Source organism: Ahaetulla prasina, chromosome 4, assembly GCF_028640845.1.
Source record: "Ahaetulla prasina isolate Xishuangbanna chromosome 4, ASM2864084v1, whole genome shotgun sequence".
Lineage (NCBI taxonomy): Eukaryota > Metazoa > Chordata > Lepidosauria > Squamata > Colubridae > Ahaetulla > Ahaetulla prasina.
The window spans coordinates 20,728,540-20,749,154 of NC_080542.1; the positions used below are offsets into that span (position 1 = coordinate 20,728,540).

The following is a 20,615-nucleotide window of genomic DNA, read 5'->3' on the forward strand; positions in this document are numbered from 1 at the left end:
TCTCTTCCCTTTGTATGTTTCATCATAGATGTTCAACGCCATTACCACCATGGTGCTCCGAACGAAACAGGAAAACCTGGCACGGCGGCAACAGCAGAACGAGGTCGTCAAAATCAACAAGCCCAAAAAGAAGCCTTCGGTCAAGAAATGTTGCTGAAGGGGCAGCCCCTATAGATGCCTCTTCCTTCTGGAGGAGGGTGGATGAACTGTGGGGAATTGTGTGGGTGAAAATCATGGCTCATATGATGTTGGGGAGAGGGCTTCTGGATCTTGGTCGTAAGGGCAGGAGAACCAGTATGAATCCTAGCCCTGAAATTTTTCTGTTCTCCTTTGCTGGGGAAATTGAGTTGGGATAGAAACACAAATTGAAGCATTGCGTTCCCTGTCTGTTGATAGGGTTTTTTTTTTGGGGGGGGGGGGAGGAGTTGTCCTTACAGAAAGGGGGGTGGGTGGGAAGTACCGAGCAGCATTAAAAAAAAAAAAGACTACTGAAACAGATCATTAAGATGAATGAGATAAAGAGGATGTGGGGCATAGCTGAGCCCAAGGAAATTGTCCTTCTCCCCATAACTGAAAAAAAGCCTTTCTCTACAACTTTGCTTACTCATTGTATTTTATTTCTTCACTTATGGTCTGATAGCTAAAATACAACCGGTATTCAAATTTAAGTCACAGTAAGAAGGCTGCAAGGTGAGGGAGAAGTTGGGCATTAGATTATTTTGGAGCAAGCTCTTTCATGCTCTGGAGCTGTGCCTCAGTTTACATAATAATAGGAGGAAGTGGAAGAAACACAAGCAAAATGTGTCAGAATTTCCCAGCTGATAGTATTGGGAGTTTTCCTTCTCATCTCTCTTTAGGCTTGCTCTGATTACTCTAGGTAGGAATGGTTTAGGACCAAGCTACATTGCTCTTTTCTTAGGATTTGGAGAGTTTTCTATCTCTTCATTAGCCCTGTCCTTCAATCCAGATGTTGGGAGAAAATAGCCAACTGTCCACGTCGTGAGTTTGAAAAAGGACTTCGTAACTTTTGCAGCTATAATTGGGGTACCATTCTGTCATTCCGGTTTACCTCCAGAAACTAAGGAATAAAATAAGAATAAACTTTAATATAGAAATATGAAATTATGTCCGGATTCAGCTGATAAGTTGCCAATTTATGATTCCCAACTTTTGAGGTATTACAGACAGAAACTTTGTCCCCTTTCAACATTGGGACCCTCTGTGCAATTTATTTGCTTCATTAATTATTTTATATACACCCAATTCTGTAGATAACTAAAACATCTCATTTTAACTCACTGCTAATGGCATCAGACTTGTTAAGGATATACCACTATTCAATAAAGACATTTAGATATAAAAACAATTCAGCTTCTTTTATTTCCCTGTTACACCCACTCCCTAGGTACCAATAGGAAGAATTCATCATAATGCAGCTCCTCTCAAATAACATTTGGCAGTCTAAAAGTGTCAAGTTCTCTTTATCGGAAGCAAAAAATCAAGAAAAAAAAACACCTTACAATTCTTCCAACTTTGATGGACATTAAAAATCTATATATATGCCATGGTGGAATAAAAATTTTTAGTGAAATATTTATACCGACTGGATAAAGGTGCTTTTTGTTGAAAGACACAGCCAGACAGAGAAGTGAATTTGACTTCAAAGGGAAGTAAAATTGGGGTTGATATTTGGGATTCAAATATTTCCATTTCCTCTTGGTTTGCCACTGCTTCTACATGGGGCTGGACTGATGAGGGAGCGATCAGTGTCCTGATGGTGTGCAAGAGGGACTTACTGTGAGAGCTCCACAGGACAACTTCGGTACAAGGATTCCTGTGAAAATGAGGGAGGAAGCTGATTAATTGTTCATCCATTTTCCTTGTTATACCTTCCTTCCTTCCTATAGGTAACCTTTGACCTATGACTAATGGAGCCTGCCCATTATGGTCACAAATGGTGATACCTTTTAAGCAAAATAGTCTCACTTAACAATTCCCAACCCCTGGATGTCTCTCATAACTTTGAATGGCCACTAAGTGACTGGTCGTTAAGCAAGGACTGCCTGTACCTCGTTAATACTCACAGAGAAAGAAACATTTCTTCAGGGGCGATGCTGCTTCCTTCGAGTCCTAACGAGAAGGAAGATGGCACCAGCATAGGACAGTCTCCCATCATGAATTCACCATCTACAATGACTGTGGTCAGCTCTTCTTCTGTAGAGTTGGTTTCTTCGCTTGCTCCATCCTGAGATAGCCTGAGACGGAGAAAGCCTTATGTGAGGAAGTCATAATATTCTGCATCCGTGAACCCACTTTTTTTAAACGAACAAAGCTGCCATGCTTTCTGGTACCTCCGTTGTAACTCTTTCAACTGTGTGTATGCCTGCTGCCATCTGGGGTTTTCACTATGAACAGGGAAGCCGTTAGAACTGTAGATGTGATCGTTGTCCAGGCTAAGGGAGTTAAAACGGGCAGCCATCTTCTCCTCTGACAGAAAATGTTTAGAGCTGGGTTCCCTGTTCAGGTGCAGAAAGCAGTGACAATTCAGCCTCCATTCAATAAAATCCTAGTTAGAACCGAGTAGTGCCAAGCTCATCATGGTTAAACTAACATGCCCCTTATGGGAGGTGGCACTTCATTAGAAACATTTTGGAAAGTTTCTGCAAACAGGTTGACCTCCAAAACAAAAGATTATCCTTTATACAGCATTTCTAATAATTTATGTGGCTGCACCATACTTAGTGCTGTTGTCAGGAATGTCTATACATGACAGCATGAGAAGGTTCCAGTGTGATAGAAAGCAACATGAAAGGGCAAGCTTAATTACAGCTTATTAATTGAGAGCTTGGTTACTGCTACCGCTTAGATAGTCATGTAAACATATAGTGGCTAGCATCTATATCTCTGAACAAAAACAGATTTTGCCAGAATAAGCCATCAAGTGCAACCTATATACCCAAAAAATATGGAATACAAAAATGGATTGGGACTTTTTTTGGGGGGGGGGTCAATGCCTTTCTTAACTAGCTCTCATTTTCCTCCACACTTACTGATCTCTGCTTTCCAGATGTCGCTTGAAAGCATGGGATACTGACTGGCACCTAAAAAAAGAAATGAGACGTCATTCTTACTTATTTTTGTGCCACCAACATACCTTTAAAATAAAATACGAATAACCCTTAGACATATACTACTTCATAATGCTTTATAGCGCTCTCTGAACAGTTTACAGCGTCAGCATATTGCCCCCAATAATCTGGGTTCTCATTTTACTAACCTTGAAAGGATGGAAGGCTTTCAACTTTGACAGTGAGAATCAAACTCCAGGTTGTGGGCAGAATTAGCCTGCAATACTGCATTCTAACAACTATGCCACCGCCAAAGCTCATAAACAGAAGAAGATTCCTGATGCTCCCTGGCAGATTCCCACCTTATTGCCTTTGAAAACCCTAAGTTGCAAAACCTTCCCTTTGGTATCAATTTTATGTTACTTTGTTGTCCACTCCTAAGCCCTTCACAGTTTAAGTACAGAATTTTTGAAATATTTGCCAATCTGTTTATTGTCACACTTAGTTATTTCAGCAACAGACAAAACTCTTGGCCAAGCTTTTGTTATATTTTATGATTTAACTATTGGATGCTGCTCAATAAGTGATTTTACAGTTTAACTAAGCTGTGCTTTTTAAATGTTTTTGTAAAGAAGGCAGATTATATGCTACCAAGATGGCATTGACTCTTTGTAAACAGATTTTCTCTAAGAGTAATGCATATTAGGGTGCTACTCAAAAATACTATTAAAAATCCAAATAAACCTGCTGATATATAGCCTACTGTTGCCTTCTTTGCTTCAGCCCCCTTCATCATTTTTCCTTTGAAGCAGAGCTGAGTATTTTATGGGGCCCCTGGGCCACATCCAATTGAGCTACAGAGCCTCTAGCATGCTCTATTAACATCTTTTCAGACGCTTCTGCAGTAGTCACTTGGCCATGTGTGAATAAATGCCAGATGGATTAATTCTCCTCTATCCCAAATCTACAGAATCTCGTTATATTAATATGAAACCCTCACAGCATATGATTACCGAGACCTTTGTAGACTCCTGAAATTCACCAATCTGTGTCTGGGTTTCATCCGTGGAATTGTGCATGGCACATCGCGTTCCCAACTTGGGATGGTATTGTGACTACAGCCCATATTCCTTGACAACACAGAGCAGTGCAAAAAATGCCCAGAAGAAACAGTTGATGGTGATCCTGGGCTTATTGTAGGATTCATCTGTGAATTAAAGCAAAAGAAAAGTTAAAAAGAATCCATTTTCAAACAAAGATGTAAATGTCTTGAATGGGTATCATGTTGAAATTGAGTACTTCTGAAAAGGAAGAGTTAGTCAGAACTGAGTAGCATTTGTTTTTATTTTTTTATATGTAGCTTTATTAAATGTCAAAAAAACAAAAAACTTAACATAAAAGGAATACGGGAAGAAATAAAAGGGAAAGATTAAAATGTGGCAAAAATTTATAAAACAAATATATATAAAAGTAACCTTTAATTTTTTTCAGTACAATTATAAACCATAGCAACCTCCAAGTTAAAATAAATAATATCTATACTTAAAGCCTTTAAAATATTAATAACCAATAAACCTGAGTAGCGTTTGTATGGAAGATTTCTAGGGAACCCAAGGCTGTTGGCTAGACTGATAATTTCAAAAAGTATTTTTAAAAAAGGTGAACTTTTTTATTGGGCCCCAAAAATCTCCATGAGGCATTTATCAAGAGCTGAGCTAAGCTCTGGTAGAAAGTATTTCATTTTTTAATAAGAGCAGAGAGTACAAGAAACCATAGAGAATAGAATAGAATAGAATAGAATAGAATAGAATTTTTATTGGCCAAGTGTGATTGGACACACAAGGAATTTGTCTTGGTGCATATGCTCTCAGTGTACATAAAAGAAAAGATACGTTCATCAAGGTACAACATTTACAACACAATTGATGGTCAATATATCAATATAAATCATAAGGATTGCCAGCAACAAGTTATAGTCATACAGTCATAAATGGAAAGAGATTGGTGATGGGAACTATGAGAAGATTAATAGTAGTGCGGATTCAGTAAATAGTTTGACAGTGTTGATGGAATTATTTGTTTAGCAGAGTGATGGCCTTCGGGAAAAAACTGTTCTTGTGTCTAGTTGTTCTGGTGTGCAGTGCTCTATAGCGTCGTTTTGAGGGTAGGAGTTGAAACAGTTTATGTCCAGGATGCGAGGGGTCTGTAAATATTTTCATGGCCCTCTTCTTGATTCGTGCAGTATACAGGTCCTCAATGGAAGGCAGGTTGGTAGCAATTATTTTTTCTGCAGTTCTAATTATCCTCTGAAGTCTGTGTTTTTCTTGTTGGGTTGCAGAACCGAACCAGACAGTTATAGAGGTGCAAATGACAGACTCAATAATTCCTCTGTAGAACTGAATCAGCAGCTCCTTGGGCAGTTTGAGCTTACTGAGTTGGCGCAGAAAGAACATTCTTTGCTATCCTTTTTTAATGATGTTTTTGATGTTGGCTGTCCATTTTAGATCTTGCGATATGATAGAACCTAGAAATTTGAAGGTTTCTACTGTTGATACTGTGTTGTCTAGTATTGTGAGAGGTGGAAGTATGGAAGGGTTTCTCCTAAAGTCTACCACCATTTCTACGGTTTTGAGTGTGTTCAGTTCCAGATTGTTTTGGTTGCACCACAAGGCTAGTCGTTCGACCACTTGTCTATATGCGGATTCATCATTGTCTCGAATGAGACCAATCACTATTGTGTCATCTGCGAACTTCAGTAGCTTAACAGATGGATCATTGGAGATGCAGTCATTGGTATACAGAGAGAAGTGGGGAGAGCACACAGCCTTGGGGGGCCCCTGTGCTAATTGTACAGGTATTTGATGTGATCTTGCTTAGCTTCACCTGCTGCTTCCTGTTTGTTAGGAAGCTTGTGATCCACTTACAAGTCTGTTCCGGTACCTGTAGCTGGTTTAGCTTAGTTAGAAGAATGTCTGGAATGATGGTATTGAATGCTGAACTAAAGTCTACAAAAAGGACTCTTGCATAGGTCTTTGGAGACTCAAGATGCTGTAGGATGTAGTGCAGAGCCATATTAACAGCATCATCTGTTGATCTATTTGCTCGGTATGCAAACTGCAAGGGGTCTAACAGCGGATCCGTGATGGTTTTCAAGTAGGAAAGCACTAGCCTTTCAAAGGTTTTGAATGCTTAGCTGCATACTACAACCACAACTAAGCCCACAATTTCCATTGGTAAGCAAGACAAGTGAATTAAGTGAATTTTGTCCCATTTTACAATTGCCACAGTTAAGTGAATCATTGCAATTAAGTTAGTAACATGGTTATTAAGTGAATCTGGTTTCCCCATTGATTTTACCTGTCGGACTGCCGCAAAAGGTAATCACATGATCCCAGGACACTGCAACCATCATAAATACATGACAGTTGCCAAGTGGCTGAATTTTGATCACGTGACCAACAGTGGCGTCACTTTTTTCACTGCCATTGTAACTTCAAACAGTCACTAAACAAATAGAAGTAAATCGAGGACTACCTGTATAATAAACATGTACCCTTGGGGAAAATAAAGGACAAATATTTTTAAAAATGGACAAATTAGACAAATTATAAAAATGTGTGTAACTGCTTTACAAGGGAAAATTCAAGAGCAAAAAACATGAAAAACTTTGCAAAATCGCATATTCTTAATAAAAATACTCCAAATCAAATAATTTATATGCAAAAAGGGGAATTATATATGAGTTAATTGCATACAAATTATTTGATTTGGAGTATTTTTATTGGAATATGTGGTTCTGCAAAGTTTTCCTCGGTTTTGCTCTTGAATTTTCCTTTGTAAAATACTGTCAATATGGCTTTTTTTTTTTTTACAAAGCAAGCGCCTTGATTTTCAGAGCTCTTTTTTTAAGCTTCTGATCACAATCGACGTTGCTAAAAAACAACTTGCAACTTCTTATACATGGGATGAAGGATTACAAGGATCAGAGGGGATTTCCTTAACCCTCCAGGGCCATCAGGCCCCTTCAGGATAAGACAAATTCGCTTTGACTGGGCTTCGCTTTGCTCATACGCACTAGCCTGTGCATCGTGGGGGGGGGGGGGAAACAACGAGTTCCCAGCAAGCTTTGCGCCCTTTGGCAGCCATTTTAGAGGGCGTTCTCGACGCCTTATAGCCCTTAATCAAGAAATTCGAATCCCAGCATGCCTTGCGCTGGCCTAATACAGTCGCCGCTAGCAGAGGTGGCGTGACGACCATCACAGGAAAGGGCGTGGCTCTTCTCTAAGAGTGGGGGATAGGATGCCCGGTCGGTCCTTAGCACGTGCGCGCCGTAGAGGAGAAATTGAGCAACCAGCAACGGTCAGTGCACGCGCACGCTGCCGGGTGGGAGGCGGGGAATGAAAGAGAGGCTAGAGTGCGGACCGGACGGTAGGATGTGCGCATGCTCTATTCCCATTGCAGATTTACTAAGAAGAAAGTTCTTACCGTCCGTAAGGTTATTTTCTCACGCTGGTCTCACAAAAGCGCACCACAGCCAGACGGGAAAACAAGAAGCACCACAATCATCACATGACGAGAAGTGATGCTTAATGTCAGGGATTGTGGGAAGTGTAGTTCCCCAAGAACCAGCAGGCTGAAACGAGGAACCCCGTCATACTTTGGGTTTTACATTCGGGTCTCTCTATATTCGTTTAACCACGGAGATGCTGAATTGATGACTCGCGCCCCCTACCGTCTGCTTTTTCCAATTTGGAAATGGTGGGACTCAAGCAATGGTTTATCAGATTCGCTGGGGTAAATGGGAGTTATAATTCAGCATAGGTAAAAGCTGATTGATTAAATAGATTAAAATACAAAGCATGTTTCTCACCATTTGAGCTCTAGATTTGGGCTGGGAATGAAATTTGGAAAGGAGTAACTAAATTAGTAATTTAGCATGTACTATACTTTAAATTGCTTTTTCTCAACTACCATATGGCAATTTTAAGATATGTGGACTTCATCTCCCAGGATTCCCTAGCCATTGTGCTAGCTGGAGACTTCTGGGAGTTGAAATCTCCACAACATAAAATTGTCAAGGGTTGAGAAATATTGCTTCAAGCAGTTCATTTTTGTTGCAGTGTGGTTTCTATTTTAGCCAGTTACGTCTGTTCTTAATTATTTTAGTCAGGATCTTTCTGAGAATTCCATATAAATATATCCAATCTTTTTGTGATATAAAATCCAATGTTGAGGTATAAATAAATCCCTTGCAACAAAATCTGAAGCAAATGGCAATTAAGCAGACATAGCAACAAAGCAGATAATGATAGAATCACCGCGGAACGAAACTCAGTTGCTGCTTATTGATCACACCAGCTTGTATTGAATCCAGTTTGTTTCCAGTAGTGTTACATTACAGACTACTGCAAGTTTATCTTCTGCAGTCATCCCAAGAGGATCTGAATATATAAGTAGTCCTTGAGTTACATAATGGAGCCTGCCCATTGTGGTTGTAAGTCTTAATGGTTGATTTTATGTTTTGTGTGGTTTGTGGTTAAGTGAAGCATTGGTTTGGATGCTGTTTTGCTGAAAACTGAAAGTCACTGGTTTTCAGCAAAACATCGTAAAATACAGCTATGTGACTGTGGGATGCTGCAAAATGGCCATTCATGAAGCCATGTTGCTGAATGTCTAAAGTGCAGTCATATGATTTGCAGGGAGGTAATTGTCAGAACTTCAGATCTGGGTCATAAGCTCTCTTTTTTGAGTTGGGTTGTAACTTCAAATATTGCTAATGTCATAAGTTGAGGACTACATATACAAGGCTGGTGGGGAAGGCTTTTGCTTTTCTACTTTATCTCCCTGTTAGGAAATTGCAAATTTATTAAAGATTTCCTTTGGTGGGTTTTTTTAAATAGCTTACTTCATTATGAAAGATAGTGCAGTGAATGTTGATTTTTGTAATTGTTGCATCTCTTTCCATTCCTCTAAAGCCTTCCCAGTCTGTAGAAGCCCATTGATGTCTTTCTTTGGGATTTATTTATTTATTTGGAGTATGGCATATCATACATGGAATAGCAGTATAAATTAACATTTCAACTAGATTTGTTCAACTAGGGTCCTTGAGTGGCGCAGACTGCTAAACAGTCTGTTATTAACAACAGCTGCCTGCAATTATTGCAGGTTCAAGTCCCACCAGGCCCAAGGTTGACTCAGCCTTCCATCCTTTATAAGGTAGGTAAAATGAGGACCCAGATTGTTGGGGGCAATAAGTTGACTTTGTATATAATATACAAATAGGATGAAGACTATTGCTTAACATAGTGTAAGCCGCCCTGAGTCTTCGGAGAAGGGCGGGGTATAAATGCAAATAAAAAAAAATTAAAAAAAAAATTTGTAGACTCCAATAAAAGATAACTGTCAAAAAGTTCTACTTTCAACTATCAATGTCTAGGCCATATAACTATTGAAGAACAACGTTGTTTATATTAAAAAAATCAGTTACTGGACTGGTACATGCTCCCAGCTTACAGTCGGTCACGATTTCTTTGAGATTTCATTGAGGCACAGGGAGCATCCTAGGCTGTAGGAGGCTGGAAAGGTGACTGCATGGTGAAAGGCAGTTCATACACACACACACACACACACACACACACACACACACACACACACACGAGTATGGTGTGTGTGTGTGTGTATGAACTGCCAACTTGTACAAGTGCAAGAACACTATTCCTTCTACTCATGAACATTCACTAAAATTATCCTTTGAAATAAATGCGGGAAGTGAATTTTGTCATAATGAAGGAGAATTGGTTAGGAAAAATGCAGGGCAAATTTTCTGTACAGTTCTTCGTGCTAGTCTCAAAAGAATCAGAATTAAACCTCCTATTGTTGTGGGTAGAAAGACTATTCTGTACTTGAAAAACTAGTTTCTACTTAAAATAGTGACAAAAAACATCTCTGGATGCAGCCTAAATGGACCTCTGCTTTATCAACACAGTTCCCTCACATCCTGGACATAAACTGTTTCAACTTCTTCCCTCAAGATGACACTAGAGCATTGCACGCCCAAACAACTAGACACAAGGACAATTCCCCCCCTCCCCCCCCAATGCCACCACTCCGCTAAACAACTAATTCCCACAACACTGCCAAATTACCTAGTAGGGCTGCATTACTATTATCCTTCTCATTTTTTTCTATTATCTATTCCTTATCTTCTTATGACTATAACTTTGTTGCTTGTATCTTATGATTTATATTGTTTTATTTAATATCCTAGTATGATTCATGTTGGTTGGTTGATTGCTTACTTACTATCCCTATGACTATTACTGAGTGTGGTATCTTATGATTTATGCTGAATGTTTTTTATGATTATGATCATGACTTGTTGCTTGTATGTACCGTATTTCCCCGAAAATAAGAGCCTGTCTTATATTTTTTTGAACCCTGAAATAAGTGATTGGCCTTATTGGCATGCGCTTAAAAGCCCGATTGGGCTTAATATCAGGGGATGTCTTATTTTGGGGGAAACAGGGTACCCTGAGCTTATGCACCAGAGACAAATTCTTTGTGTGTCCAGTCACACTTGGCCAGTAAAGAATTCTATTCTATTCTTTTTAAATTTGTTTTCTCTTTGCCAGATGAATATTCAACGATCTCTTGAGATGTTGCACATGACCATATACACTCAAAGCTTCTCACCTTGTGGCAGATATTTAGCAGCCGGAAACAACTATGGAGAAATTGCCATATTCAGGTATTTGGATGTAGCTTATCACTGACTACGCTTTTTTCATTTTTTTTTTTAAAAACAAGTCCATCTTTGGGTTAATTTTCACTCTTTTTTTTTTGGATAGCCTGTCGGCAGCATTAAGTTCAGAAGCCAAGGAGGAGAACAAGAAGCCGGTGATGACCTTTGCAGGTTGGTGATGGTGGTCGGGCTAGCAGAGAAAATCTAGAAGTGCCTTAGGAAAGCTTCTGAACCTCAGCAATTTTAAGATGTGTGGACTTCAATCTAAACATTAGCCTATAGCAGGGGTCAGCAACCCACGGCTCTGGAGCCACATGTGGCTCTTTCATCCCTCTTCTGCAGCTCCCTGTCGCCAGTCGGCTCCACAATTGATAGGGCTTTCAGTTAGGACAGATAGAAGAAAAAGGACGCCGTGCTAGGAGGAGACTCTATGGTGGGAGAACCAGATCTCTGCTTGGCAGAGGAAGGAAGACACCATGCTAGGAGGAGACTCCTTGGTGGGGGAACCGGACTTCCAGTCGGCTCCAGAATTGAACGGGGGGGGGGGGGGCTTCCGGTTAGGATGTTTGTGGCTCTTTGACTATTTAATGTTGCCGATCCCTGGCCTATAGTAAACTGGGTTGTTCTTCTATGCTCAGATTAGGGCTGCGTGTAGTCAGCAGACAGGATGGTTGGGCTGTCTGTCTCTAACCCAGAAGGAATTATTCATTTGGCATCAGTGTGGTTGAGTTGTTTTTAATAGATTAACAGAGTTGGAAGTTTCTGTGGTTCATCAGAGGATTCCATCTTGAGGCCACATCCCTCATGAAACATCTCTCTTTCCATAGCCCACAGTGGAGCTATCTATGCCATGGTGTCCACTGATCGGCAGCTGTTAAGTGCTGGCAATGGAGAGGTCAAGGCCTGGAACTGGAGCGAGATTGTGAAAAAAGTAAGAGTGGGTTACTTCCCTCCCCACCTTCCCTCCTAGCCTGGCTGTACGTTTTCTGACTTCTGTTATTCTTAAGATGCCTTTCCTTGCCTTTCATTTCAGAATTGCAAAGAAGCTTGGAGTAGGAGGCCACCTTATGGGTAAAGCCTAGTTTTGCTGTTTCCTTTTTTTCCTGTTATTTTTTCCTGTCCATGGACATGTAGAAATTGAAGGTTTACCTTTTGTTTCCTCTTTAGAAGTAGGCTTGAAGTGCCAGAAATCAACAGCCTGCAGCTGAATCTGAAGGTATGGCCATTGGGCTGTCTTGGGATGGACCAATTCAGCTTAAGAGGTTTCATCATGACATATTCTTTCTCCGCAACTTTCTCTAGGATAATACTCTACTGATGGCCGGAGGTGACTGTGTCATTCACATGATGGACCTGGAGACTGGAGCCTTTACTGTGAGTCCTCCAGGTGTGGGGGAAGTAAGCCAAGATGTCCTGGGTTTTATGGACCTTTCAGCCTTTTTGGTTTTCTCAAAAAGCCTTTTCTCATTTGGCATTCTCAAATTCTTCTTAAGATCTGGATAAATGTTGATAATTTAACTAGCAGAACATGCCAGGAACAAAAGATCATGTCCACACATGAAGCTCTAATTAAGCTGATGTATTGCCATACAGAGGACTCTTTTCAATTCACCTGCTTGGAGTTAGATAAAAGTCGATAAAATTTAAGGGAAGTTGGACTTGGTTCACTTTTGACTACATAGGGATTCTAGGCTGATCCCTCTTTTGACTCTGCCCCCAGAGTCTGCCATTCCTTCTACAAATCAGTACTTTGATTCAGATTTAGGGAGGGAGAGAGGGAGATGATAGCTAGAGATTATATGCTTTCCAGCATATGCCCTTCGCTTTCAGTACTGTTGCTCAGAATCCAGAGTTGAATTCAATAGACCTGGAAGTGTCTATGTAGATTCTCAGTCATCCAGGACATGGCTGTCCCAAAGGTGCTTTTTCAAGAGGCAACTGGACTTTCTTGGGAATAGATCTGGAAGTATCTTCAACTTTCTTCTGTAAAGTCTGGTGAAACATGGTTATGGCTTTAATGAAATGTAATCAGTTCTCTCATCAACACATACCGTCTTTCCCCAGAAATAAGACCCGGTCTTTTTTTTTTAACTTCCAAAAAAGGCATTAGGTCTTATTTTGGGGGCATGTCTTCTATTTGCGGTGGCAGCATCAACAGGCCCATCCTGCAGGAGCCTGTGTGGCCACTGCCGGCCCAATTCTGTGGTTGCTTGCTGCCGCTTGTGCATGTCGCTCCCTGGCCTCCCTTTCATCATCAGAGGCCTTCAGGAAAGGCCTCTGCAGCTGAGAAACGAGCTCTGATGGCACCTCTGAGGTGAAACGGAGGCCAAGGGACAACGCGCGTGTCAATCTGGAGCTCGTTTCTTGGCTGCAGAAGCCTTTCCTGAAGGGTTCTGACAGTGAAATGGAGACTGGGGGCAATGCGTGCAAGTGGCAGCAAGGAGCCGCAGAAGAAGTGGGCTGGCAAGGCAGGTGTTGGTGTGAGGGAGGCGTGGCTGCAACTGTCCTAAGGTAAGTGGGGGTGCGGGGCACGTGGGCAGCTCCACTCCCACATCCCCATCCTAGCAGGTCTAGATAATTTTTCCATGGTCCTCTGATGATGTAGTCTGACCACTTCTCAACAATCTTGTCCAGGAAGGGAAGGCTGGAGACTGCACAAAAATTGTCCAAAATCATTGGGTCTAGCAATGATTTCTTGAAGAGAAGGGGTATCACCTTCTCTCTTATTCACCACAGCATGGATCTAATGAACAGATAGCTAAACTGCCTTAAAGATTCTACTCATTCTTCAGCCTAATGACCTTCCACAGGAGAACCACACCACGCAGAATTCACTGAGAGAGATGTTGACTTTGGAAATAGTATAGATCAGAGACCTACTATCGTTCGTTAGGAGTGAATAGCAGCTCTGACCGTGAGGCCCCCTGGTGCCCTCTGTCTCTTTCACTGTTAACCAAAGCTAGAATGCTGATTTTCATGGGCCATTATTGGAACACCTATATAGGTAAATTTGAAGTCACTTTCTCACCTTCTCTGTCCCTTCCTCCATTTTTCTCAGCGTGAATTTCAGGGTCACACTGATTATATCCACTGTTTGGCCCTTCGGGAGCAGCTCCGAGAATGCCTGTCAGGAAGTGAAGATGGGACCGTACGTCTTTGGGGTAAATGTCTCTTGTATCAAACTCTTATCTTCCTTTCATGTGTGCCCCTGTGTCTCTGTAAAAGATCTAACAGTCTTTAGACCAGGGGTGAGCAACTCCTCCATGCTGGCTCAGGAATTCTGGGAGTTGAAGACTACAGGTCATAAAGTTGCCATAGTTGCCCAACCCTGCTTTAAACAAATGCAGTATGCTCTGGATATGTGAACTCCAATTCCCAGAATTCTCAGCAGAGGCCATGCCAGCTAGGGAATTCTGGGATTACCTCCACAAATCTGACAAGCTGTCCTACAGGAGCATAATATACCATATTTTTCGGAGTATAAGACGCACCTTTCCCCCCCCCCAAAAGGTGGTGAAAATTTGGGTGTGTCTTATACACCGAATGTAGCCCCACCCACCCACTGGCCCCCACCCTTTGGCCTCTGCCTCCCAGCAATTTATCTCCTTGCAGCAAGACGAAACAGCCCATTTCAACTTCAGCACAGCCTAGTTAGCACAGGTTGATTGTCGGTTGGATCAGCCTCCCGACTCTCAGCTGTTTCAGGCTGCTGGGATTGCCATTGCCTATTGCTGCGCGGGCCTCTGCTGCTTGCTGCAACGAAGTAAATTGCTGGGAGCAGATTTTTTTTTTCTTGTACTAATCAAGCTATGCTGAAAACGAAAATGAAATTAAAGCAGGCTACTTGCTGTTTGCTGCGAGGAGACAAAATTGCTGGGAGGCAAAGGCAGTTTTCTTTTTCTTGTTTTCCTCACCAAAAAAGGTAGGTGCGTCTTATAGTCCGAAGCATCTTATACTCTGAAAAATATGGTATATGCCTTACATTAAATTCATCAATAGTCCACTTACCTTTAGAGGCACGGTGACTCAGTGGCTTAAAAAATGTCAGAGAAGATCTGTGCTCTGGAAGTTCGAGTCCTACCACTGCTTGACAGAGTGAGCTCCTGTCACTTGCTCCAGCTCCTGCAACCTAGCGGTTCAAAAGCATGCAAATAGCTAAATAAGTACCACTTTGCTGGAAAGATAATGATCTGTGTTTTGCCGCCCGCTCTGTGCTGTGGCATGATGTCATGCTGGCCACAGGATTGCGGAAACATCTTCGGACAGCGCTGGCTCAATGGCCTAGAAATGGAGATGAGCACTGTTCACCTAAAGTCAGCTAGTGGAGTAAAATCTGCAGGGGGTCCTTTTATGACTTAACCTCACATTGCATGATTAGCAGCAAACCTCTGGGATTTCTGGCTGAACATGTCAGGAATTGATTTGAGACTTCGGCTTATGAATGTTGTGCTTTATTACTAAGCTGCATTCCTTCCTTCACGTCTAAAGCAAACTTGTATCTGGGTTCTGTCAGGGCCTTTAGAACATAGAACTTCATCTACATTGGCCGTACTGCTGTGGAACAGGCTCGGGATGCAAAGCTACAGAAGACTGGTTTGGCTGGAATGCAGAAAGATAAAGGCTTCCGTGGGGGACTGTAAATCCAGATGTTTCTGAACTACAACTCCCAGGAATCGGTCACTGTAAATTTTATTGGCTTGATTCTGTTGTGAGCTTCAGCAGAATTTGAAGAGCTGTACATTTCTAGTCTATTTGGTGTTGTTTCTGTTTCCGCCCCTAATTTGTTGCCTTCCAGCTGCAAAGGGACTCAACACACGTGAAAGATACTGTTATGATTTTTAATCAGAAAGAAAATGCTGTTTTAAGAACTGGTTTTCCACCCTTTTAATCTGGTTTTTAGATTTACGTACAGGAGGTCAAGTCCAATCAATTGAAGTCCACAAATATGAGGTATTTTCATCTTAACTTGAATTTTGAATTGTAAGCCTTCCAGAGTCATTGATTGAGATGGGTGGCTATAAAGAAATTGAATGAATGAATGAATGAATAGATTTTCTTTCTCCAAAACTCAGAATACATAATATTACTTATCCTTTTTTCAAGATTTGCCCATAGATATTTTTTTAAATTAGGAATTTAAATCTCATTGATTTCAGTGAGCTTGTTGTGGGGTAACTAATCCAGAAGTCAGTTTTTAATACTGTGAGTCTAACTACTTAACTCAGCAGTTTTCCTCTAAAAACTCTCCTTAATTCTTTTAGGAATGCAACCGTCCTCAGAATGGGAAGTGGATCAGTTGTTTGGCGACAGACTCTGATTGGATGGTGAGTCCCTCAGCTTCATATCATTAGCTCATCTGCATACTATTCGAAAGAACAATAAAAAAGCTCAAAAGGAAAGAAAAAGACTATAAACACCTCCTTGCCAGCAATCAACATCCAGATAAACACAGATTAATACCAAGATTATTTCTAGACTAACAATCAAGCAGTAAACAATACCCCAATCAAGGAACTACCAAACAAACAATAAACAACAGCAAGGAACCACTAAGAACTTCCCACCAGCATTGACAGGGCAAGCCAAGCCACTGATGTATTTATTTATTTTATTTATTATATTTCTATGTAGCCCATCTCCCCTACAAGGTGATCCTTATATAAACAAAGAGCAAACCCCACCCCCTATCTAGCACTGATGACGTTAGCTAACTGAGTAATGAAATGTCTGCAAGAAAACAACCAAGCTCAGAGAGCACCAAGGACCCCATAGCTTGTCCTATTGGAGCTCCTGATCTCCAGTTTATTCTGAAGTGGGTGATTGGTTTGTGGATTGAGAGTTCAAGCTTGCAGAGAGCACCAGGTTGGGGAAAGAATACTGTGAAATACATATATTTTTAAATATCACAGGTATGTGGTGGGGGCCCAGCGCTCACTCTTTGGCACCTACGTTCAGTGACACCCACCACTGTATTTCCTTTGCCTTCGTGCCAGCAGCAAGTCATGTTCTACCAAGATCTGGTAAGTCTTAAATCCCTGAATTTCAGAACCTGTATATTTTGACATCCTCGCTTTGCTTTGTTGTTTTTGCCTCTTATAATAATTTAACCATTATTAGCCTCATCCTTCTCCTCTGACTCTATTCTTTATTTGTGAGTGTCTGAAAGAGACCCACTGATCTGCTAAAGCTCAATACAAAGATTTCCAAATTGGTTTAGAAATTCAACAAAAGCCAGCACTTAAGAAAAAAATGTTAGTGGGAATGTATGGCTGGAGATGACCCATGTAAAAGTCTTGGTTTAAAAGACACCTAAAGTATTTTATACTCCCATATCATAGAGAGGGGATCATTTTGCAAGACTGGTCCAAGAGGAAGTTTGTAAGATACCTGTACCGAATAAAGTTGGATTTCCTTCTTTTTGTATTCCTTTAACTTTTTCCACACTCTGATTCCTTCCCCCCATTTAAACAATCTTCTCTTTTTTTGTTAATTGTATTTTATCTTTCTTTGAAATTCATCAAAGTGGGTTTAAAGAAAAAAAGTAAACAGTGCAGAGGAGATTCTCCAAAGATTGTGTATCCAAGAAGATTACTATCTATGGAGATTCTCAGTCATCCAGGTCATGGTTGTCCCAAAGGTGCTTTTTCAAGAAGCAATTGGGCTTTCTCATTTTTCTTTGACGACATTTTGCTTCTCATCCAAGAAGCTTCTTCAACTCTGATCCCCACCATCCAGTCAGATCTGAAAAAGCTTCTTGAATGAGAAGCGAAACGTTTTCAAAGAAAAAACAAGAAAGTCCAGTTGCTTCTAAAAAAGCACCTTTGGGACAAAAAGGAAATATTCATAAGATGACTGCTGTTTTAACCGTACTGATTTTTTTAAAAAAGTACTTCCGTCTTAATAAGCAACCCTCCTTTCCTCATCTTTTACAGATTCTCTCTGCTGGCCACAGTCCAACCATTAATCATTTACAGATCAGTGGGGAAGTGAAGGCCCAAATCCCTTGCCTTCCTCGTTGCGTTCACTCCATTTCCATCAATGAACGCTCTGTAGAGCATAAGGTATATAGCTGACCAGAGTTACCCTGTAGTAAGATAGACAGACAGTAAAGTAATAAGGTACCTTCAGAATTGCAAGCAAGATTGGGATGAGTGGGGAGTTGTGTGTGTGTGGGGTATAGATATTGCAGCCTGTTCATTGGATGAGTAGGATGGAGCTCAAATTGGATAGGCGTGGCGTAATAGAAGAAAGGATCATAAGTTAAGATAACCTTTATGAGCTGTGGTGGCACAGTGGTTAGAATGCAGTACTGCAGGCTGTTTCTGCTGATTCCCGGCTGATTGTAGTTTGGCAGTTAGATTCTCACTGGCTCAAGATTGACTCAGCCTTCCATCCTTTCCAAGGGGGGTAAAATGAGGACCCAGATTGTTGGGGGGGCAATATGCTGATTCCGTAAACCGCTTAGAGAGGGCTGTAAAGCACAGTGAAGCAGTATATAAGTCTTAAGTGCTTTGCTATTATCATTTTTTTCTGTGGGCACACTGGCACACATTAAAATTGAAATTCTGTTACCTGCTCTCAAAAGTATACACATACATAACACACATATAGATATGCTATCTACATACATATGTATATATCTGCACCCTAACATATACATATATAAAACATATATATCACTGTCCATCTTGAATACATAGCAGAAAGAGGAAGCTTGATTGTTCACAAGGTTGATGCTACATGGAAAAAACTGTGGCTAAATCTGGTTGTTCTGCTTCGGATACCCCAAAGCCCCCTCCCAGAAGGTAGCAAGGAAAACAGGTCGTGATAAGGATGTGTAGCGTCCCAGACAAACCCTTCCTAAGCATCACTTATGTCCTACGTTCTGGATAGAAGGGAATGAACTGCCAATAATCTTTTCTGCTGTCCTCACCACTCTCTGCATCGTCTTCCTGTCTGAAGCAGTAATGCTTCCAAACCAGACTGTAATGCAACATGACAGGAGCTATGGGGAATTAGAAAAGGCTGCAGGTGATTCCATTTTGGGAAGGAGGCAGATATTTGGGTCTTTTTGAATTTTGAAGAAACTCAGATCTTGGGAACATCATGGAGGTTGTTTGGAATCATTCAGCATAGCATTTATATCCAACTTCCTGTCTCATAAAGGAGGCTTCAAGTCAGCTAATAAATACAGGGATATAAAACCAAAGCTGGCAATTGAACCAGATGAAATGAGAATTTTAGCTGCCTCTTAAGCTGCCAGTCCATTGAGAAGATTGCACAGTATAGTTGGCTAGAAAATGTTCTGAGGTCCAACCGCTGCCGGGACCCATCTGAAAATGGAGCTTGTGCCAATCAACTGCATTTTGAAACAGAAGCAGTGTGTAAAGCACGAAGCTGGAGTTTTGGTTAACTAATCTGGTTCATGTAGGCTCATCCCAAAAATCTTTTTTCTTCTCCCTCCAGGTGTTGACAGCAGCTGGAAGCAGCCACTTCATTGACGTTTTCACCAACTTTGGATACCGAGCCTTTTCTTTAGCTTTTACCTAAGATGCACACACTGTCCTTTTGTAAATAATCTTGGTTTTGTGTAATTTCAAATCCAGTGTGGTCTAGGGGACATCTCCATTTTGGGGGTATCTCTGATTGTTTAGGAACGTGCAAAGTTTGCCTGCAAAGGAGATTGCTCCCTAACAAGGTTGTGAGAGAAACTCAGAAACAGGCACCTCAAAGCAGGATTACTTAATATGGAAGTGAATGAAAGGAATTGAAACTTGCCTGAAAGCAGATGTCCTAATTCTACTATTGATTTGTGTGTTTCATCCCAGGACTGGACTGTCAAATCTATTCATGAAGACATGGAAACCATCACCCCTCTCCCTTGTTTTTCTACACTTAAAAATCAATGTATTTTCATCTACACTTTCCTTTTTATTTTTACAAGTATTTCAATAAGGATTCTTTATTTTTGGTCTGTTGGGTTTTTGAGGATGGGGATAGCAATGGGAACTTTTGCAAATTTAACTACTTAAATTTATACATCCTCCTCCCTCCTATTTTCTCCACAACAAGTTTGTGAGGTGGATTGGACTGAGAGAGAGTGACTGACTCAAAGTCACCCACCCGGTCTTCATGCCTAAGGCGGAACTAGAATTCACAAACTCCTGGTGATTGGTCCAAAGTCACCCACGCGGCTTTTATGCCTAAAGCAGGATTAAAAATCTAGCCTGGTACCTTAACCATTAGACCAAACCATCTCTCATTGGAAGGTGTGTTTGGAAATTCCACAACTCTTATTTTTTAAAATTGACCATTTTGCCATTACACGTTTGGCTACCAGTTGGATTCTATGGGGAGGGCAAATGCGACCTAACTCTGATCTTTCTGTCTTACCATTCTAGCTAGCATCCAGAACCAGCAGGGAACGATGGGAACAGACTTGCCAAGCTATAAAGAAATGTTCAGGATATAACCTCTCAGGTTTGCAGCCTTTGAACCTCCTGCAAAAATTTGCTGTGACAGTTTCAGCCTATTTCTTCTGTGATCATGAAGGTTGGAATTACTTTATAATAGGAAACAATTTCTTAAGATGAAGAAAAAGTTATTTATTATTTCAAATTACTAGAGCTGACAAACTCCAGTGGATACTGGGCAGCATACAATCACCTCCTTCCAAAAAAATCATAAAGAGATTAAAAGTTAAAATCACATTGACAGCCTGGACTAAAATGATTTGAAAATGACACAAACTAAATTAAATATTTCCTTCAAACCCTCGGTTAATTAATCATGGACCTATGAACAAA

General features: G+C 40.9%; 3 protein-coding genes across 7 annotated transcripts in view; 2 read left to right on the top strand and 1 right to left on the bottom strand.

Annotated features, from left to right (window-relative positions):
* The window catches only part of LOC131196938 (ras-related protein Rab-35-like), a 20,561-nt gene extending 19,195 nt beyond the window's left edge, over positions 1-1,366 (top strand). Inside the window, exon 6 of the mRNA XM_058180440.1 lies at positions 29-1,366. Within this exon, the coding sequence (XP_058036423.1) occupies positions 29-157 (129 nt within the window). The 3' untranslated portion in view covers positions 158-1,366. The remainder of the gene's footprint in view (positions 1-28) is intronic.
* HCFC1R1 (host cell factor C1 regulator 1) lies at positions 939-7,711 on the bottom strand. 3 transcript variants are annotated; one of them, XM_058180438.1, is made up of 7 exons: positions 7,554-7,711; positions 4,088-4,275; positions 3,051-3,101; positions 2,352-2,516; positions 2,085-2,255; positions 1,797-1,834; positions 939-1,078 (listed from the first exon to the last, which is right to left on the bottom strand). In XM_058180438.1, the coding sequence occupies exons 2-7, from the start codon at positions 4,273-4,275 to the stop codon at positions 1,056-1,058; spliced, it is 636 nt and encodes a 211-aa protein (XP_058036421.1). In that variant the 5' UTR covers positions 7,554-7,711; the 3' UTR covers positions 939-1,055. The 3 variants fall into 3 exon arrangements, with proteins under 3 accessions (XP_058036421.1, XP_058036420.1, XP_058036422.1); XM_058180437.1 differs by having other exon boundaries at positions 4,082-4,275; XM_058180439.1 differs by having other exon boundaries at positions 4,069-4,275.
* Positions 7,184-20,519, top strand: THOC6 (THO complex subunit 6). 3 transcript variants are annotated; one of them, XM_058180434.1, is made up of 13 exons: positions 7,184-7,427; positions 10,700-10,815; positions 10,916-10,980; positions 11,637-11,740; positions 11,843-11,880; positions 11,977-12,025; positions 12,112-12,183; positions 13,868-13,970; positions 15,710-15,759; positions 16,071-16,133; positions 16,719-16,829; positions 17,742-17,870; positions 20,211-20,519. In XM_058180434.1, the coding sequence occupies exons 1-13, from the start codon at positions 7,368-7,370 to the stop codon at positions 20,400-20,402; spliced, it is 1,152 nt and encodes a 383-aa protein (XP_058036417.1). In that variant the 5' UTR covers positions 7,184-7,367; the 3' UTR covers positions 20,403-20,519. The 3 variants fall into 3 exon arrangements, with proteins under 3 accessions (XP_058036417.1, XP_058036419.1, XP_058036418.1); XM_058180436.1 differs by having other exon boundaries at positions 7,197-7,427; positions 19,276-20,350; XM_058180435.1 differs by lacking the exon at positions 7,184-7,427 and adding an exon at positions 8,220-8,562.
* The last annotated feature ends 96 nt before the right edge of the window (positions 20,520-20,615 follow it).